Here is an 18,204-nt window from a genome sequence, read left to right as displayed (position 1 = left end):
TTGCTACATTCCTTGAGAGAAAGCATCTATATTTTGGCTCTGTCTGATAATTACTGTCTGTGTATCACTTTAAATAATCTGCTTCCAACAACGGTACGATATTACATGGATACTGAAGAAACTTTTCTTAATATCCAACCTGAACGCGTCCTGGCACAGGCCGAGGCCCTCTCGTCCCGTCCCGTCCCTCGTCACTCGGGAGGGGCCTCACTCCTCCCGGCCGCCAGGGGGCGCTGCGCCGCGCCGCGCCCTCCCCGGAAGTGACGTCGTTGTTTTGCTGCGGCGCTTCCCGAGGCCGCCATGGACATCCTGAAGCGGGAGATCAGCAGGAAGCGCCAGCAGCTGGAGGAGAAGGAGCTCCTGGGGGTGAGGGCGGCCGCCGTGGATAGCGGGAGCCGCCCGGGGTGTGGGCCCGTGGGAGGGCGGGAGCGGCCCGGGATGGGCCGGGGAAGGGGCGCCGAGCGGCCCCGGGCCGGGTTTGCCGAGCCCGGGATGGGATCGGGCAGGAGCCAGGAGGAGTCTGGGGGCGCGGAGACAGCCTGGCTCCAGCCTCGCTGTGTTCCCTGGGGTTTGGGACTGGTTTAGTTTATTTCGGGCACCCAGAGATGAGGAAAGTCAGTGCCAACTTTGGTGGACAGAGGGTGATTTCTTTCCTCCCCACAGCCGCCTTCTGTCCATACCCGGGCAGGGTCTGAGTCTGTGTGTGTGTTTAAAAACCCTACATTCGGGCGGGGTGTGAGTTGTGTGTGTGTTTAAAAACCCTACATTCGGGCGGGGTGTGAGTTGTGTGTGTGTTTAAAAACCCTACAGTACAGCACAGCTCCTTTTAGGGATGTCTGATCTTGAGTTTTGGTATCAGGGGCTGAAGCAGGGAGCTGCAGTCACAGGCTGTTGTACATCAGCCAAAGCAAAAAGGACAAAGTCACTAATCAAGGAAAATGCTTTGGGGTGTTCACATTTTCCAGCTGTTGTGTGTCTGGAATGTCTTTTCAGGTACATTTCTAAAAAGCTGCTCCAAGTAAGCTTTTAAAATATTGTGTGTGAAGGTAATCTCTCCCACCTCCTTGATTTAATGTCAGTTGATGTGTTTAGTGTGGTTTATCTAAACAATCTGAACCTGGTTGTGCACCAGTCTGAAGTGAAGCTTTACACACCAAAGACCACCAAGGCCTTACATGACAAAAAACTTGGATTTTCTAAAGTGCTGACAAGCACATTATACTTCTAATTCTGCTTATACATATATCCTGCAAAGTAACTTTATATTACTGATTTCAGAAGTGCTTCCAACTAGTTCCTTTCTGTGGCAATGTAGGCATCCCTGGGGAAGGATGTAGCTGAATTCACCAAGCCAAGTAAGAAAGTTTGAGCCATTTTTGCTCAGCCATGCAGAACTGTGAACTGGTAACAGCTCTCCTCTCTTTTAGGGAAATAAGAAGTATTTCAAACGCAGTGAGTTAGCTAAAAAGGAGGAAGAGGCATACTTCCAGAGATGTGGCTACAAGGTATGGAAACTGTTCTTCCAGGACTTAGTGTATTTATTTTGAAGTCTGCATTTTTTGAATCAACAATATCAATGTTGTTAATGATAATTGTTGTTCTTTGTTCAATCTGTTAATGTTATACATTAGCCTGTAAATGAGAAGCCACCTGGAGAGGTATGACTTTGCAAAACCATTTTTAATGCAGGAAAAGATATGCATGACATTCAGCTACTTAAGTTTGTGTTATGGTTTGGATTTTATTTCTTTTTTTTTTGTTTGTTTGTTTTTATTTGTGGAAAGCATGAAGTGGTTTGGGATCAAAGCTTGTCTTCCTTTCTTATTAAATTGTGCTGTTAGGCATGGACACTGGATCTGATACAGCCACCTTCCTCCCCTTATTGAGAAAAATGGATACATTTGGATAATTTTAGCTGATCTTCCTTGTCAAAATGTCCAAAAGAAATCTGTATAGTGTGGGTGTGCATCTGCCAACTCTCCTAAATTTGTATTTGGGTTTTGGCCATTAACCACCCAGCACTGAAGCCATGTAACAACAGCATTTACCTTCTTGCTGGCAAAATATTAGAAACAATTGGTAACCTCGGGTGCATTTTGCAACAAATGGGTGATCTGGAAGGCTTTATCTGCCTTGTAATGGTGTCAGGACAAGAGTTTACTGAAATGGAAAGAATGTTGTTGTCCTTTGAAAGTGTGTGTGCCTGCCTGCCTGCCTGACCGGGTGTCTGGGAGGGGGGATGCATTCCCTGGGGAGGACAGTTTCATAATCTTGTTTGCTGTTAGAGGGCACAAATAGGATCTTTGTTTTCAAGTGACCTTTACCCAGTTAGTGACTTATTCTGAAACCTTGATCTGTTTGTGCATATTTGACCATCAATGCCAAAATGATTCTCGGAACGTGCAGCACAAAGTTCTGGGAAAGCTCTGTGAGTCCAGCTGCTCTTCTGAGGGGAGATTTCTGCCTGATGCCTTTGGAGCATTAGCTTGAATTCTTCAGACCTGATGTGTTGAAATGGTGCTACCTGTGCTGCTGCTGCACCAGTTTTGGTGTGAAACGCAACCCTGGAAATGGTTTTAAAATAAGTTACTTTGTCAAATTTAGTATCTTTTTAGAGCCTCCCAAATTTCTGCATTTGTTCTTTCCTCTGGTAACAAAACATGGAACACAGACTGATTTCCTTTTAAATTCAAATGCCTTCTTACTTTGCTTAGAATTAATAATTTGGGATAATTTCACTTGCTTGAAGAAAGCACTCAAACAAAAATAAGTGGTAAATACACTGCTTATAACTTGGAGTCCAGCTGACAGAATGGATCAAATTTTTTCTTCCTGTGCTGCTATCTCTTTATGATTTCAAGAATGATTGTAAGTTAAAAATTGTGTGTATCCTTTTGCTCTGGGAGTATATTTTTAAAAACAAGGTTTTTACACCATTCTTCCATATTTTCTGTCCCTTGTTAATTCCTCCTTCACTGCATTGATGGAAATTTTATTTTCCTCTTCCCTTTATGTGTGAAACATTGATTTAATTGCCTTTCCCTTGTTCATTTCGAACACCTGTAGTTGTAGGATTGATTTTTTTTCTGTGTTTGCTAATACAAATGCTAATACATTGAGTGTAGATTTGTGGCTGAATCTTGTAGCCCCAGGGGTGGATCCTGCCAGTCTCATGGAGTCACACTGACACCTGAGCAAGGTTTGCACCATGGCCTGAAAGAATAAAAATGTCTCTTAAAAAAAAAAAAAATTCTGTCCAGTACCTTCCTCAGATTGATCAACCCAAGTACAGGCTGCCCATGCACAGGGAATTCTGCAGGCTGCTTTAGCATTAATTGGTTTGTTTCCCTTTTAGCAAGTACAGAAAGGAAATAAATTAAGAAAAAACAAGAAATTAATGAAAGCTGAAGATGTTTCTTTATTGTAGGAATATTACCAGCAGCAATCTGCTCCGGCTGTCAGAAGTGTTGAATTTGAGCTTATACAGGGAGCTGTAGTTACATGGCTGCTGTCTCAAAGTTACTTTGATCAAAGAGTTGTTTTGCATTATTAAAATACTGAATAATGAAGAAGGAATGCTCTCTTTGATTCAGGGGCCTTCTTTTAGACTAAGAGGAGTTGTTAATGTTATCCTGATCCTATGTGGCGTTGTGTCTTTTTTGGCTGGGGTTGGTTTTTTTTTGGTTTGGTTTTTTTTTTTTTACCTGCAAGAAATTGGCATGTTGTTAGAGAGGTGCATTACCTAAAAAAGGTTAGAGAGGTGCATTACCTCCCAAAACCCAAGAGGAACTGGATCAGTTAACTGTGCTCAGCTCACTGAAGCTGCAGGTAATAAACACTGTAACTGACACTGACCCTGCCAGAAGCAGCTCCACTCTCACCCTGCTCTAGGGTTTTCCTTCCTGTCCTTCTGTCTGTGCATGTGCTGGTCCTGGGGAGCTGGATGAGGAAGTGAAGCAGGCTGGGAACAGTACCAGTGTTTGTGTTTGTCAGAGTATCTTCTGTTCAAATTATTTCCCCCTTCTGGTTCATCCCACAGTGATGCAAATGGTCTTGCATGGGTAGGAGGGGTGGAACAAGGGCTGGAATCAACAGGTAGAGGGTGGATTTGCTATTTTTGGCACCAGTTCTGGCATTTGCCTGCTAAAGTGACAGCCAAACTTCAGCTATTGTCCTTTCTGTTTGCTGGAGAGACTGCTTCCTGCAAGCTGCAGAAGTATTAGTTAATTACTGATGCTATCAAGAACTTTTATTGTTCTATGAAATGTAATTAGGGATCATAAAACTATGAAACGAAAGGTTTTTATTGCCATATTGAAGTCTGTGTTCCAGAGTTCTGTATCTTGCCATCATTGCTTATCAATATGTGGGTTTGTTTCCATTGCACATGAGTAACTATGTCTGTTGAATGTAGGTACAGCAGCAGGAAGAGGAGGAGAAGCCACTGGCTACATCAAATCCAGTGCTGGAACTCGAACTGGCAGAGGAAAAGTTGCCAATGACTCTTTCCAGACAGGAGGTACAATCAGTCACCATAAACCAACTCCTTGAGTTTACAGCAAATGCACCTGAAATTTCTTGTTAGAGCTGTTTCATCCAGAGAGCTGTACTTTTTATTAAGCTTCCATTTTTGCAGTGAGCAGTTAATGATCATCTTTTCTTGTCAGGGCTCTGCTGTCCAGTTGAATGCATAGGGAGGTGCAGATGGGTAGAGCTTCTCTGCTACACAGATTTTGTATAACATTTTACAGCTCTTTCAGTGTCATATCCTGAATATCAGCATCATCCTTGGATAGTACTGAAGATGGTATGCTGACTTTTCCCAAGATTTTATTTCTCTGAACTTCTTTTCTTGTGGATGTGAACACAAATTTAGAAACTAAGTTTTGGAAGTTCACCTTAGCCTTTTAAGAAATAGTCCTAAAGCCAGAGCAGCTGGCATGTTCTTTGCCTTTTTTAAGGATAAAAATGCCTATGTGGATTTAAGTTCATAAACAGATCCACACCCTAAAGCAGAAGCAGGAAGTTCAGAAGTACAGAATGCACTCTAATCTTGGGAATACTGAAATTCACACCTGAGGTCATCCAAGCATGTCACACCATCCCTTTATTTGTCAGGATATTCAGGTTTTTACAGGACTTGTAATGGGGACTGTTGGTATTGTGTTTGGTTTGAGGTTTGAATCAAGTTAAGGGAGGCTTTTTCACTTCTGTTATATCTGCTTTTAAAGTAACTATCCTATTAGATTTTGGGACTCCATAATTCCCAAATGCTTAATGATGGGAATTTTCAGCAGACTATCTCATAGCTGTGCTGGGACAACCTGCAGCCCAGTTCGTATTTTTATTGCCAAGACAAATAGGTGAGTGAGATTATTGTCAAGTTCCTTTGTGATTTTGAAAATGGTTTTTAAGCTCTGCCAGAGGGATGATTTTTGTGTATTTGTTTGAACAAGTCAGAGCAGGAAGAAGTTCAGCTGTATCAAACAGCCTGGGATTTTATACAAAATTTAGATCAGTAATATTTGGAATGACCTTTCACTGAAATAGCGTGGGAATTTTATATTTAGATTGTGAAGTGTCTGGAACATTTTTCTACTGCTTAAAATATTGCCATTTCCTCTCCAGTCCAGCTCAGCTTGTTATTCTAAGCAAAGTAAATAAATCTGTCATTCTGGATTTTATTTTGCTTCCTTTATGCGTCAGGGAGTGCTTTGATTCTTTTCAGGTTATCAGGAGGTTACGAGAGAGGGGTGAGCCCATCAGGCTCTTTGGAGAAACAGATTATGATGCATTTCAACGGCTGAGGAAGATAGAAATTCTTGCACCTGAAGTGAACAAGGTGAGACTGGCTCTTAGCTGCTTATTTGTAGTGTGGTAATCAATAAATGACCATAGAAAAGTTACTGAAAATCATTTTCAGTAACTATTAATTTTCAGGAGGAGGAGGAGGTAATAGCAAAGAATATACCTGCTCTTGTCTCTCTTTTCTTTTTTTCTTTTTTTTTTTTTTTCCTGAGAAAATGTTAAATATCAGAGTTGTGTGCACAATTACAATTATGTTCAGAGTTCAGCCCTAGAAACATACCAGACCCTTGTCAGTTGGAAAAGGGGCCTTCAGGTGGCACTAATACCTCAGCTTGTTCTGCTCCTGCTTTTTAATGAGCAGGGAACAGTAATTTACTGTTAAAATAATTCTGTGTTTGTGATGATGTGCTCTCCTGATAAGACACACGTAAGAGCAGAACTGCATGCTGTCTCTCTGGGATAGAAATGATTTTTCAAATCCCTAGTTTCCAAAGCTATAACTTGCTACAGAAATGTCATTTTTCCCCCTTCCCTTTAAAGCAGCCATCAACTCAAAAACTGAGTTGAAGATGCAATTAATTTATTCATTTTGTCTTAAGAAATGATCAATTAAGTAAGGAGATACAGTTGGAGTTTGTTTTGCATTCACTATTAATAAGATTTAGAGCCTTACTAACAGAGTGGCAGTTTGTGTTTTCTTCCCTAATTTGTGGCTAACTGAATTGTTTCAAATATCTTTCCTGGGGCTGCCCATAAAAGGGAAGCCTTTTCCTCTCCAGGTCTTTAAAATGAAAGTAAACAGATCTAGAAATAGAAGGTCTGCTAATGAAAGCTTCCCCTCCAGCAACATTGGTCACAGGAGCAGGATTAGGGAACAGAGAGCCCATAAATAGGGTTGTGCTGGATTTTTGTTACATGATTCAGTCACTCCTCTTGCTGTCTGGATTCTGCATGTTGCTTAGTCAATCAGCCTTGTGGTTCAGACATTTTTAGAGTAACTAAATGATTAATAGAAGTGCTCCAGACAGGCAAGTATGATGATGGAAGAGGGGAAGTAACTGTGCATATCCATTCCCTGTGGAGTGGCTGAATTTATCTGAGAGTAAGAGATGTCATGCTTCTTTATAGAGCTTCATATTTTATGTCTCAAGATGAGAAGGCAAATCCTTCAACTGTGGTTAAGGCAAGTTCTGTGTTATATTTGAAAGGACCTTTTAACTTTATATATATGGTTTTAAACTGATTCTGGTTTTTTTAGTCACCCCTTCTAAAGCTGAGGGTTTTAAACAGTGAATCTACATAAAACATTCTGCTGTGTTTAAATAATTAATAATAAAGGGAAACAACATTATCGTTTTATGTCTGGCACTGAAGGAGTGAGACTTATTTACACCTTTTTTCAGGGCAGATGTGAATACTTGTAGAGCTGAGCTGGTTGTGGTCTGGTTTTCATTTGTTTTTGGGGTGGTTCAGTACTTGGAGAAAATGACTTGAAGAAAATCCTAGAGGTTGATTCCATCCTCCAGGCTTCTTTCTTTTTTTTTTTTTTTTTTTTTTTTTGTGAAAATACTGTGAAAAGTATTTTTCTTAGGTATGAGCACTTCAGAAGTTCATGCACCTGCTTTTTGTTAAGTGCTGAAGCAGAAACTATTCTTGGAGTTCTCTTAAATTCAAACAACAACGCTAAACCCTTATGAGTGTTTTTACAGAATTTGCACTGTGAACAGAAGTGGAATGCTCACAGTGACAGTGCTGAACTGCTTTTATTTACCTGAGGGGTTTTTTTATAAATCAGTCTTTTGTCTTTTCTGATTTCTAGGGCCTGAGAAATGACCTGAAGGCTGCTTTGGATAAGATTGATCAGCAGTACCTGAATGAAATTGTAGGTGGCCAAGAAGCAGGAGATGATGACTCCCAGAATGACCTGAAAGTCCACGAGGAGAATACTACCATTGAAGAACTAGAAGTATGGGATAGATCATAACTAAGGAATGTTAGATGTAGTATATTGCTGTGAGAAGGCTTCAGGATGGTTTAGACAAAGTTGTCTTCTTTTCAACAGCTGACTTAGGCATTTTAAAGTATTCTTAAGGAGAAAGTTTAGGTTTCTAAGCCTGGAGTTGCATTGCAGATGCCTACAAAAGACAAGTGAAAATTCAAGTGGTGTTTGTTCACAACACTTCATTCCAAAGGGGATAGGTGATGCCTGCAAAGACAGTGATACAGTAAAGATTCATTCTCCAGGGATTTCAGAAGCAGAGAATTTAATTGCAATACATTACCTGGTCATAAATGCCAAAGCCTTTCAAATGAATATTTGAGAGGGTAATAAGATCAGTATCAATTAATTTTGGGTTTACAAGGAAGAAGGACTCTGAAAAATCGACACACAGAGAGAATGTTTGGTATGAAAACATCTAGGACAAAAAAAAAAAAAAAAAAAGAGCATCAGAAGGCAGACCACAGGAAATATAAGAAGTGCAGAGATAATGTGTCCCAGAAACTTGAGTGCAAATGGCTGCTCTGTTCTGAAAGAATCCCATGGTGTTTGTGTGAGTGAGTGGAGAGTAAGTGCCAGCAAATGCATTCAGCACCTGGTATTTCAGGATAATGTTTTGAAAAGCACATTAACTTGAGCTGAAGACTTTTACCCTTAATCTTCAAAACTCTTTGCAGGAGTTAATCTTAATAACGTCCTTCCAAAAGCGAGTTTGAGAAATAATACGATTTATAACTGAAAGCTGAAGTGAATACATTATTATGAAGAGATAGTCTGGGGTTTTTTCTTATGGTGCCAAGGTTCTGGTCTAAAATAACTGCAGTTCCAGAATGGATAGCAGCAGTTGTATTGGAGCTGCATTTTATTGATCTGTTGGGTCTCAAAATAACCCTTTGTTGTGGGAGTAGGGCAGGCTTGGTTTGAGCCGTGCAAACAATCCTTTTCTAAAAAATTGGAAAATGCCACGTCTTAATTTTGTGTTACTTCAACTGCATTGCCTTGAGCATAAAGGCTTAAAAAGAATTGACTCCAAATCTAAAAGATTTTTAAAATAAAACTCACTTTGGAAATGTGAGGGCAGTGGAAATAGATTATAACCCAACTATGCCTACTGGAAAATATTTATAAAACTTACTGTTTTGAGGTTTTGGCTGGATGGTGGAATACTGGAGCATACAGCTGGGCTTTATTTTAGTGATTTGTTGCTTGGATTTTTGGGGGTTTTTTTGTTTTTTTTGGTTTTTTTATTATTATTTTTTAATATTTGTTCCCTCAAATTCACAGTTGCAATTAAATGATAAAAAGCCCCAGTACATCAGAGAATTGAAATAGCATAACAAAATAATTAGGTTAATTGATGGCTTTGGAGATCTCAAAAAATGCAGTTCACCCACAGTTCCCCTTAATACAGTGCTGTCAGACAGCTGCTAATTATAGCAATAACTTAGTAGTTAATGACTGAAGAATTACTGTTGCATTGACTTTTCAGAAATAGTCATATTGGTATTGTGATGTAAATGTTTTTAATAGATTAACAAATTTCAGTAGCATTTGTAGCTGTTTCATGGCCAATGCTTAGGATTTCTGATGGAATTTATTGCAGTTCATAGTGCAGTGAACCATGCTCTGCTGTGGTGGTGCTGGCAGACTAGACAAAGTAGAAATAATGGCCTTTTTTTCCCCCCTGCTCCAGGCTTTGGGAGAATCCTTAGGACGGGGTGATGATCACTATGACATGGACATCATAACAAAATTCTTGAAGGTAATAGACTCTAATTACTTTGTAGTTGTGTTATATTATTTCTACCATGCAGTTACAGTTCAAGATTGGAAGGGTGGGTTTTAGCTGCTTGAGAGGAAAATCTCACATGTTATGTGTAAGATGTGGATTTTTTGAAATGCTTGGCACTCTGCAGCCTTTGTTAGTCACAACAGTGACTTGTGCCAGATCTGGGAAAGAGCTCTTGGGAGAGCAGCATTCTTCAAAATCTGCTCCTGCTTTTCCAGACAAAATAAATATGGTTTTGATTTTCATGTGATATTTGAGGCAGTTGTCTGTAGTTGCCTCTGTGTAGTACTGTGGCATCAAAACCTTTGGAGGAGTTTCCTTGCAACAGTGCAAGCTAAATTGGAATGTCACCTAATACTGTTAGGGAAATTAGAGAGTTTTAAAGGAACTCCACAGGTTCAAGTGGATGGCAGGAAATTGTTTCCTTGTTTCCTGGCAAGAAACTTGTGTCACCTCTCAGCTGAGTCAGCCAGTGCCTTTGTAACTGTTGTGGTGATCAAAGTCACAGCAAGAGTAGAAGCTTTACATAAGATAAGAGGGTTGTTCCTGTCCCTCCTTGCCTATCCTTCTGAAATAGGTTTTACCTTCTTGACTCAGATAAAAACTCACTGTGCCTTGGTTGCTTAGCCCTATCTGATGTGCTGGGGAAGTCACTAGATGGCACCATGACACAGATGTGCTTGCTCCCTGCAGTTCCTGCTGGGAGTTTGGGCCAAGGAGCTGAATGCCAGGGAGGACTACGTGAAGCGTGGCGTGCAGGGGAAGCTGAACAGCGCCACCCAGAAGCAGACCGAGTCCTACCTGCGGCCGCTCTTCAGGAAGCTCCGTAAAAGGGTAAAAAAAAAAGCCTTTGCTTTCCCAGCACCCAGCATCAGTGCCCTCTCACTGAAGGACAGGGGATAGTGAGTTGGTCACAGTTTCTGTATTAGAGCTCCTAACGCCCAGTTCTGACTTTATCTCAGTCGGTGAAATCTGCCCACTCGCTGCTTTTCCAGCTGTTTAAAGCAGCACCTGCTCCCTGGGTTGCAAACATGACAGAAAATTGGGGTTGCATTTTGCACTTTGCCATCAGCTACCAGGTGTAACCACTTAACCTCTCCTTTTCAGATCCTTCATCTGAATAACAAACATGTTTTCTTTTGTGAAACTCCTCAAGCAAGGGTAGCTGCTAAATTTTGTATAAATGCTGAGTAGGATGATTTTCCTGAGATGCTGTCCTGAAGTAAATATATCTTTTTTTTTCTTTTCCCTCTCTCCTGTAGACACTTCCTGCAGACATCAAAGAATCAATAACAGATATTATTAAATTTATGTTGCAAAGAGAATATGTGAAGGTATGTTTGTTTATACTCTTCCATCATGTTCACACTATCTGGTTGTAAAAGATTTAATTTATTGCTTCAGCTTTCCCTTTTTTTTTTTTTTTTTTCATTTTGAAGATGTATACCTGGAAATACAACATCTATCCCAACAAAGTGAAAAATAGTTGTGAAATGTTAGGCTCCAAGTAGTATTTGATCCACAGCCTGACAGAAGATCTTTTGACATTCATGAAACTGCACAGCTTTGTAAACATGAAGAAATTTTTTCTCAGAAATGAGTATATTAAGTTGCAGAGCATTCCTCTAGGGGAAACTCGATGTTCTTAAGGTTAAATGAAGGTATTGAATAGTAATAGGGTGTTGATGATTAATTAAGAACTAATTGAGGCAAACTGAGTTATTGAATATGAGGCACTGTCCCTTTCATTGTCTACACTCACATTAGGTGACCTGGTAAGGTTGAGGTAAGTTAATGAGAAGATTTTTTTGGATGAAGTCTGCTCACTGGAGGAGGCAAAAGTACTTTGGGACACAAGACCAAAGGGAGTTAGGTTTTATTTGTAGCTTCCTTCAGAAGTGAAACTGAAATACCAATAGCATTTTCTGAAGCAGCTTGTGTATGCAGAAGAAACTGAGCTGTCTTTTGCCTTTAAATTTCTAATATTTCTTACTATTCATGTGAGGATTTGGCATAATTTGTCAAGTAAGCAAGCAAACCTGCTTTTGATGCTGAAAAAGCCTTTATATGGCCTAAGGCAAATTTAATCCAAATCATTTGGAGGCAGAACTGAACATGTGGGATGTATGATAGTGGAGTTTTATTTTGAAGCATTTTTTTTTTCCTCTTGGTTGTCATCATTATGTGGAAATTCCCTTTCCAATACCTTCTCAAACTAATGAGCATGCAGGAATGTGGTGTATCTCTGGGTTGATCAGCAGTGCTTCTCTCTCCTGGAGGTGCATGCCTTTAAGTAAACTTCACAAAGAGATTTTACATGACTTGACTACACATGTGGATGTTTTGTTGTTTTGTGGTTTGGTTTTTTTTTTTTTTTGTTACATTGGCTAATGCTTTTACAGTTACTCACATCCTTTTCAATTTTGCTTCCTAAGACACTTGTCTTTTTTTGCCTTCTCTCATCTTCTGTCTCTTTTTGCCTGCTGCTTACTTCCTGCAGTGTAGTGAATACTGTCAGCCACAAATCCTTGCTGCTTTGTTAGTGGAAAAGCTTGAAAGATTTTAATTTTGAAATCAACATGTTGACAGCAGGCAAATGTCAGAATGCAAGTTGTCCACTCAGCCTTAATTAACCCTGTTGTGACAGTCCTGCAAGGGTCTTTAATTGCATGTTCACATACTGTTTCATCACAAAAGTATATTTAAGTCAGCAATCAGGTATTTGACTAAGCCTGTTCAGATTCTGCTTCATGCAGGTGATGACTATAAGCTCTGTCCCCTCTTCAGATTTGCTTGTGAGCCTGTCTGCCACCCCGTGCCTTGTTCATTATTCACCTCCCAGTTTGTTCAGTGCTGGCTGGAAAGAACCTGCACCCACTGGTCATGATTGCTGCTTCTTATTGTCCAGATTCTGAATAGGAGGTGATAAATGAACTCTATCAGTGAGTTTTGTGGCTGCTCTCTAATAGAGAAGGAATATCCTGTTTCATACCTTTCAGATTTTTTTCTGTAATTGTATCTGTCACTTGCTGGTTCTCAGTCATTATGTTGTGGATTTTACTTAAGCTCTCTACTACTCTTCCTTTCTCCCTTTCTTTCTGTTAATTTTCCCTTTGAGTTTTATCCCTGTTTTTCCCCAGGAATCTTGTCTGTTACAGCTTTAAACAGTATCTGTGCTCTTGATGGGGAAATTTGGTTTTTTTGATTGATTTACTGCTGCTAGTGCTCTGGCCTTAAGCATGGTTACAAATGTAACCTTATTTAACCATAGATGGTTGCATTGAAAACAATCCCAGTAAACCTTAGTTTTGCTCAAGGTAACCAGACTGCCTTATCCAATAAAGGCAGAAACTTCTCTTTGAAATGGAGAATGCAAACTCTCTCCCTCCAAATTATATATTTTGAAATTAAGGACCTCTCAGGCAAAGATATGGGAATTAGGAATAACAGTTCTTTACTAGGAAAATTAAAATAGAAGTACAGTATTAAAAAGAACAATCCCCAAAACACTGACAGAGTCAGAATACAAGCTGGAACCCTGTCAGTCAGAGTATTGGTAGCAGTCCAATTAAATGGTGGCTGCATCCTCCTGCAGTGGCAGGTGTGGTTCAGCTGGAGCAGTGCTCCTGGAGAAGGTGCAGTTTTCCTCTGAAGGTCTAGAGATTATATGGAAAGGTCCAGTGTTCCTCTGGAATTCAGTGGAAAGATGGATAACTTGCTGTTCAAAATCTCAGTTTTTATCTAGGTAGGAAAGGCTTGGCTCCTCCCCTGGCTGGAGCATCTCCCAATGGGATGATGTAATTTTATCAGTTGTACAGTGGGACTGAATGGCCCAGCAGCAGATGATATCTTCCTGGAGGGAGGATGGGCTGTGGGAAATATAAAGATGATTGCCCCAGCTGGTTTAAAGATGGCCCATTAGCAGATAGTATGTGCCACAGAGATAAGAAATCACTGCCCCACCCAGCTTCAACTAATAGTGATAGAATCCACATTTCTGGCCACATCAACCCAACAGAGCCATGCAGTGCCCCCACATCAGAGAGGCTGGAATGGGTGTTTGGCAGCATGTGTCAGAGCAGAGTGCTCTGTGTGGTGCTCTGTGTGGTGCTGAGTGGTGCCCTTCCCCTGCAGGCCAACGATGCCTACCTGCAGATGGCCATCGGCAACGCGCCCTGGCCCATCGGCGTCACCATGGTCGGCATCCACGCGCGCACCGGCCGCGAGAAGATCTTCTCCAAGCACGTGGCACACGTGCTCAACGACGAGACTCAGAGGAAATACATCCAGGTATTGTCAGCTCTGGAAAGCCAGCAGGTCTGCTTGTGCAGGGGGATCTCTGAGAAACATCAGTGTCAGGTGATGGGGTGAAAGGATCCTGGAAATGGATGGGTTGATTTGGGTCAAGCATAACATTGTTAATAGGTAGCTCATCCTGGATCTGGAGGCTCTTCAGTGCTGGGCCAGGAGCAGTCTAAGGGGTTTTGCTGAGCTGCTGTGATCCTGCATGATCCCAGCAGCTGTGAAGACAGCCTTGATTCTCCTGAGGTCCCTCACTGCTTAAGTTGTGCCCTAAACATGCACAGAATTTAATACTGGGAAATTCAGTTCTGACTATTTCTGCAACAAGATAAATGCATTCATTAATAAGTTCAGCAATCTGGGCTCAAAATTCCAGGTTTAGTTCCTCGTGGACATCTTCATATCCATGTGGACTTCTGATTGTGGAATTGATAGCAGTGCTGTTTTTCTACTCTGTCCTTTCAATACAGTGAGTGGACAGTCTAAGGAAACAAGCCTTCTTTCTTTGTATTGTTAAATGTGTTTTGCTCTTGCCAGTTGCAGTTTCAATGAGATAAAAAACCTTCTGGGTTAACTCTGAAGCCTCCAAGGCAGCATCATGGAGCTCAGAGCTCCTGGCAGGGGAGGTTTACATAAATATCTTCCTTCTGCAGCAGCAGGACTCCTGTTGCTTTTCAGCTTCTGCAGATGTCTGCAAGGAAATTGCTTGCAAAATACAACTTCCCCTTCTGCTCAGAGCCTCTCTGTATTTGGGCTGGAAGTATAACCCTTGGTTTCTCTTCAACTCTAGTTTTTAATGGCATAACATGAAAAAATATCATTGTGAAGTCACAGGGACCTCTAGACACTCACAGAGACAACAAATTAAATTTGTACGGTGAAATTATATGTAATTGGTAATTGGTATGTAATTACCAATTATTTTGTAAGGTGAAAATTGGCATGTGGATTATGCATTTTCAGAGACAGGCTCCAGTTATGCTTGGAAGTATTTAATGGATGAAATAGTTTTAAATTAATGTTGTTGTGGTCTGTGTTAATCTGCATGGTCATAATGATGAGTAATTCCTAGAATCACAGAATGGTTTGGATTGAAAGAGACCTTAAAAGACCATCAGGTTCCAGCTGCCCTGGCAGGGGAGCCTTCCAGAGCAGGCTGCTCAATAATTGGCCTTCTCTGTCCATTTGCCACTGCTGGAGCAGAAGGTTCTCTACTCTGGAGTGTTGCTTAATCTCCTATCATAGCATACCTTGTGGAAGATGTGTATGAATTCCCCAGTTTGTCCCTTCTCTGTCTTTGGGGCTACATCTGCTGGCCAAGGAAATCCTTGAGTTCATGTTCCTACTGTGAATTTCATATCTCTGCTTCTAAATTATTCATCTCACTGAAGCACCAAGACAAATTTGGCTTTAAACATGTATGTTCTTCATGTTGGTTTTAAATATTGGATCTTGTTTCACAAGTTTGTTTCAAACTGGGGCATGGGATATTTATTACTTGTGCTCCCAGCAGCTGCATGAAGCTAACATGCTCCTGACTGCAGCACCCTGGAATGAGAACATCCCAAACAAGGAGTCATTATGGTGCTGGGACAGACTTTCCATGCTTGCCTGCATTAGAAAGGGCCAAGCATCATCCTGTTGAATCATTTTTCCCTGGGTGAGGAGCTGCCTTCCATGGGAGTCTCATGACAGGGACATGACTCTGCCATCCTAGAGTACAGTGTCACTGCTAAATTACACTTCCACCACAACAGTTGGTTTTCTTCTTTGTCAGGCTTCTCTGTGTGACTTAAAAGAAAATAGTCACAGGGTTCCTGTCATGTTGGTTTTTGGCAATTGATGCCTTGAAAGAACTGAAGAGTCCACATTCTGCCTTTCTCCTTGGTTGCTTCAGTTTGCCTCTGCAGTGTTCCTTGTGGTACCACAGTTCTCCTCCTGAGAAGTGTTTGGTTCTTGCCTTGGCTGTGCATCTTCTTTTGAAAGTGCTTTTTGCTCTTTAGAATTAATTTTAATATTCAGCTTTCTTGTGAATATCTTTAGTTATGATATCATTTGCCCCTTGGTGATAAAGAGGGACTAAAGAATTGCTTGTAGCCTTTTTGATTATGCCACAAACTCCTATAATATTGAAGAGGACCTCAAACTTTGAACAGAATAACAACCAAAATAAAAATCCCAACTTCAAAATAGCAGCCTTTTCTTTTTAATTCTTAAGCTTAAGAATTCTGTAGGCTATCCAGTTTGTTCAACAGCTGCAGCCTTATTACAGAATTGTCCTTGTTTTGTTAATTCTTAGGGGCTGAAGAGGCTCATGACCATTTGCCAGAAGCACTTCCCCACAGACCCCTCCAAGTGTGTGGAGTACAATGCACTCTGAGGCTCTGGGGGGACCAGGCTGGGACTCACATTTCTGTCTCCAGCACCCAGAGAGGATGGAAGAGCAGAGCTGGAGCCTGAACACCAACAGGAACTTGGGGTGGGCTTTGCAAAAAAACCAGAAAGGACATTTTGTTTTTTATAGCTTCCTTTTTCCAAGCCTCGATTATTTAGGTTTATTTTGAAATCTGTGCTTTTTGCTGAACACATTTAATGTACAGCAGAGGGAAAGGTTTTGAAATGTTTAAGACCAAGACAATGACCAAGGGACAATGCACATGACAACTGCTTTTATTTCAGTTTGTTATTCAGGGAGCTGTGCAGACTGAACTGTTTCCCATAATTTAGAGCTTTAGGTGAGTCTCAGCCCTGCAAGGAGCATATGTGGAGCTTTTTTTGGCTGCTTTTGCATTGGAGACTGACTTGGGGAGATGATTAGAGGGAAGCAGTTGAATCTGAATCTTGGTTATTTCTGTAAATATAAAGACTTTATTGGCTAATCTTTCATGTGGTATTTATCAGGAATAAAAAAAAAGGTTTATATATTTCTCAGCCTCAGTGCTAAGAGTTTTTGATCTTGAATGCATCTGATTCAGCTTTTTTTTTTTTTTTTTTGTAACGACATTTTTAATATAAACCTTCTGGGCTTGGGGGAAGTAATCTTATGGCTCTTGAGGCTTTCAAATTCCATTTTTATACATCTGGAGAAAATTTTCAGTCTGCTGGGCATTGCAGAGAAAATAATTAGGACCTCCCATGACCATGAACAGTATTTCTAGCAGCCACAAATCTTTACCATTGTGTATCCTGACTGGGAATGGTGAGGAAACTCATGGGAACGATGATGTCTAATTCTGCATAAACAGTGCAACACTGAAACTTTGTTAGTTTTGAGCAGAACCACTTCCTGAAGAAAAGTGTCACTATTCCATTGGATGGGTTTGACTGGCTGCTTGGAGCAGGAGCTGGAGCCCTCTTCTCAAGGAGTGACCTGTCTCCCTTGGGTGTTCCCAGTGTGCTGTGGCACAGGGAAGATATTGGGGGACACCTCTTCAAGGTACCTTGAAGAGCTTCAGCTTCTGGAGACTCTCTTAGATTCTGAATTGCTTCTTTGGACACAGGAAATTTTCAGTCTGGAGTGTTTGACCCCAGAAAAAATGTTAAGAGCTTAGAGTTTAGAATTAATAAAATGAGGCTGATGAGATCTCACTGTCCCTTGGGAGAGGGGCCTTTGGGGAGGAGATGGGAGATGTCAAGAGCATGGAAGGGTTTCATTAACAGGTCCCTGGTGGTTTTCTTTGCAGTGCTCTGTATTCCAGTACAGTATCCAAAGATACTCTTTGGGGGTGTTATTACAAGGAAACATTTGTAACTCTGCAACCTTATCCCTCTCCCCACCCAGACGGTTTCCTGAGCTGTTTCTAAATCTTTATCTTGACCTTAGTTTTGAACTCTGTAAATAATTGAGGGACAATATTGTCCCTTGTTCAGAAGAACTGTAATTTCCCTGGAAACTGCAGCTAGTGAGTAGCCAGGAGATGGTTTAAGGAGCATTGTATCATCTCCTTTAGCAGGAAGTGGATGCCTTAGGGGATCTCTAATAGTGTTAGATGGATTTTTCCTTCCTGCCTTAGAGCTAATTATTGAGGAGAATTTTAATGGTACCCTGAGTGCTGGCTTGAGTGGGGATGCACCTCCTGTAGGGATGTGAATCTGAGGTTGGAATGTCTTAGTCTTCTCAGGTTTTAAGGAATGCAGTTTAAGCAATGTGCCTCCTTGCTGACAGTCCCTGAAATACAGCTGCCTTGCTTGAATGAATCCCATGACAGAACTTTATCCCCTTGCAATCCATGGAATGGTGCTGTATGGGGAGCTGAGGAGCTGGGAACTACTTTCTCACGGCATATCCCTGTAAGAGTTTCCAGCT

At 41.0% G+C, this 18,204-nt stretch overlaps 1 protein-coding gene across 3 annotated transcripts; it reads left to right on the top strand.

Moving 5' to 3' along the window:
• Positions 1-252: 252 nt before the first annotated feature.
• Positions 253-16,829, top strand: PRPF18 (pre-mRNA processing factor 18). Of its 3 annotated transcripts, XM_079304377.1 has the most exons (11): positions 253-366; positions 1,428-1,505; positions 1,632-1,658; positions 4,415-4,519; positions 5,729-5,842; positions 7,628-7,774; positions 9,501-9,569; positions 10,290-10,430; positions 10,859-10,930; positions 13,731-13,886; positions 16,198-16,829. In XM_079304377.1, exons 1-11 carry the CDS (start codon positions 301-303, stop codon positions 16,276-16,278), a joined length of 1,056 nt encoding a protein of 351 aa, XP_079160503.1. In that variant the 5' UTR covers positions 253-300; the 3' UTR covers positions 16,279-16,829. The 3 variants fall into 3 exon arrangements, with proteins under 3 accessions (XP_079160503.1, XP_079160504.1, XP_079160505.1); XM_079304378.1 differs by lacking the exon at positions 1,632-1,658; XM_079304379.1 differs by lacking the exons at positions 253-366; positions 1,632-1,658 and adding an exon at positions 885-1,355.
• The last annotated feature ends 1,375 nt before the right edge of the window (positions 16,830-18,204 follow it).

This window comes from Erithacus rubecula (assembly GCF_903797595.1).
Source record: "Erithacus rubecula genome assembly, chromosome: 4".
Taxonomy (NCBI): domain Eukaryota; kingdom Metazoa; phylum Chordata; class Aves; order Passeriformes; family Muscicapidae; genus Erithacus; species Erithacus rubecula.
Note: the sequence above shows the minus strand (reverse complement) of the source record. Positions and strands in the feature narration are given on the sequence as shown.

Coding starts and splice junctions, on each gene's coding strand:
- PRPF18 (XM_079304377.1), top strand. CDS start 301: ATGGACATCCTGAAGCGGGAGATCAGCAGGAAGCGCCAGCAGCTGGAG. Junction 367..1,427: donor AGGAGAAGGAGCTCCTGGGG/GTGAGGGCGGCC, acceptor CCTCTCTTTTAG/GGAAATAAGAAGTATTTCAA. Junction 1,506..1,631: donor TCCAGAGATGTGGCTACAAG/GTATGGAAACTG, acceptor GTTATACATTAG/CCTGTAAATGAGAAGCCACC.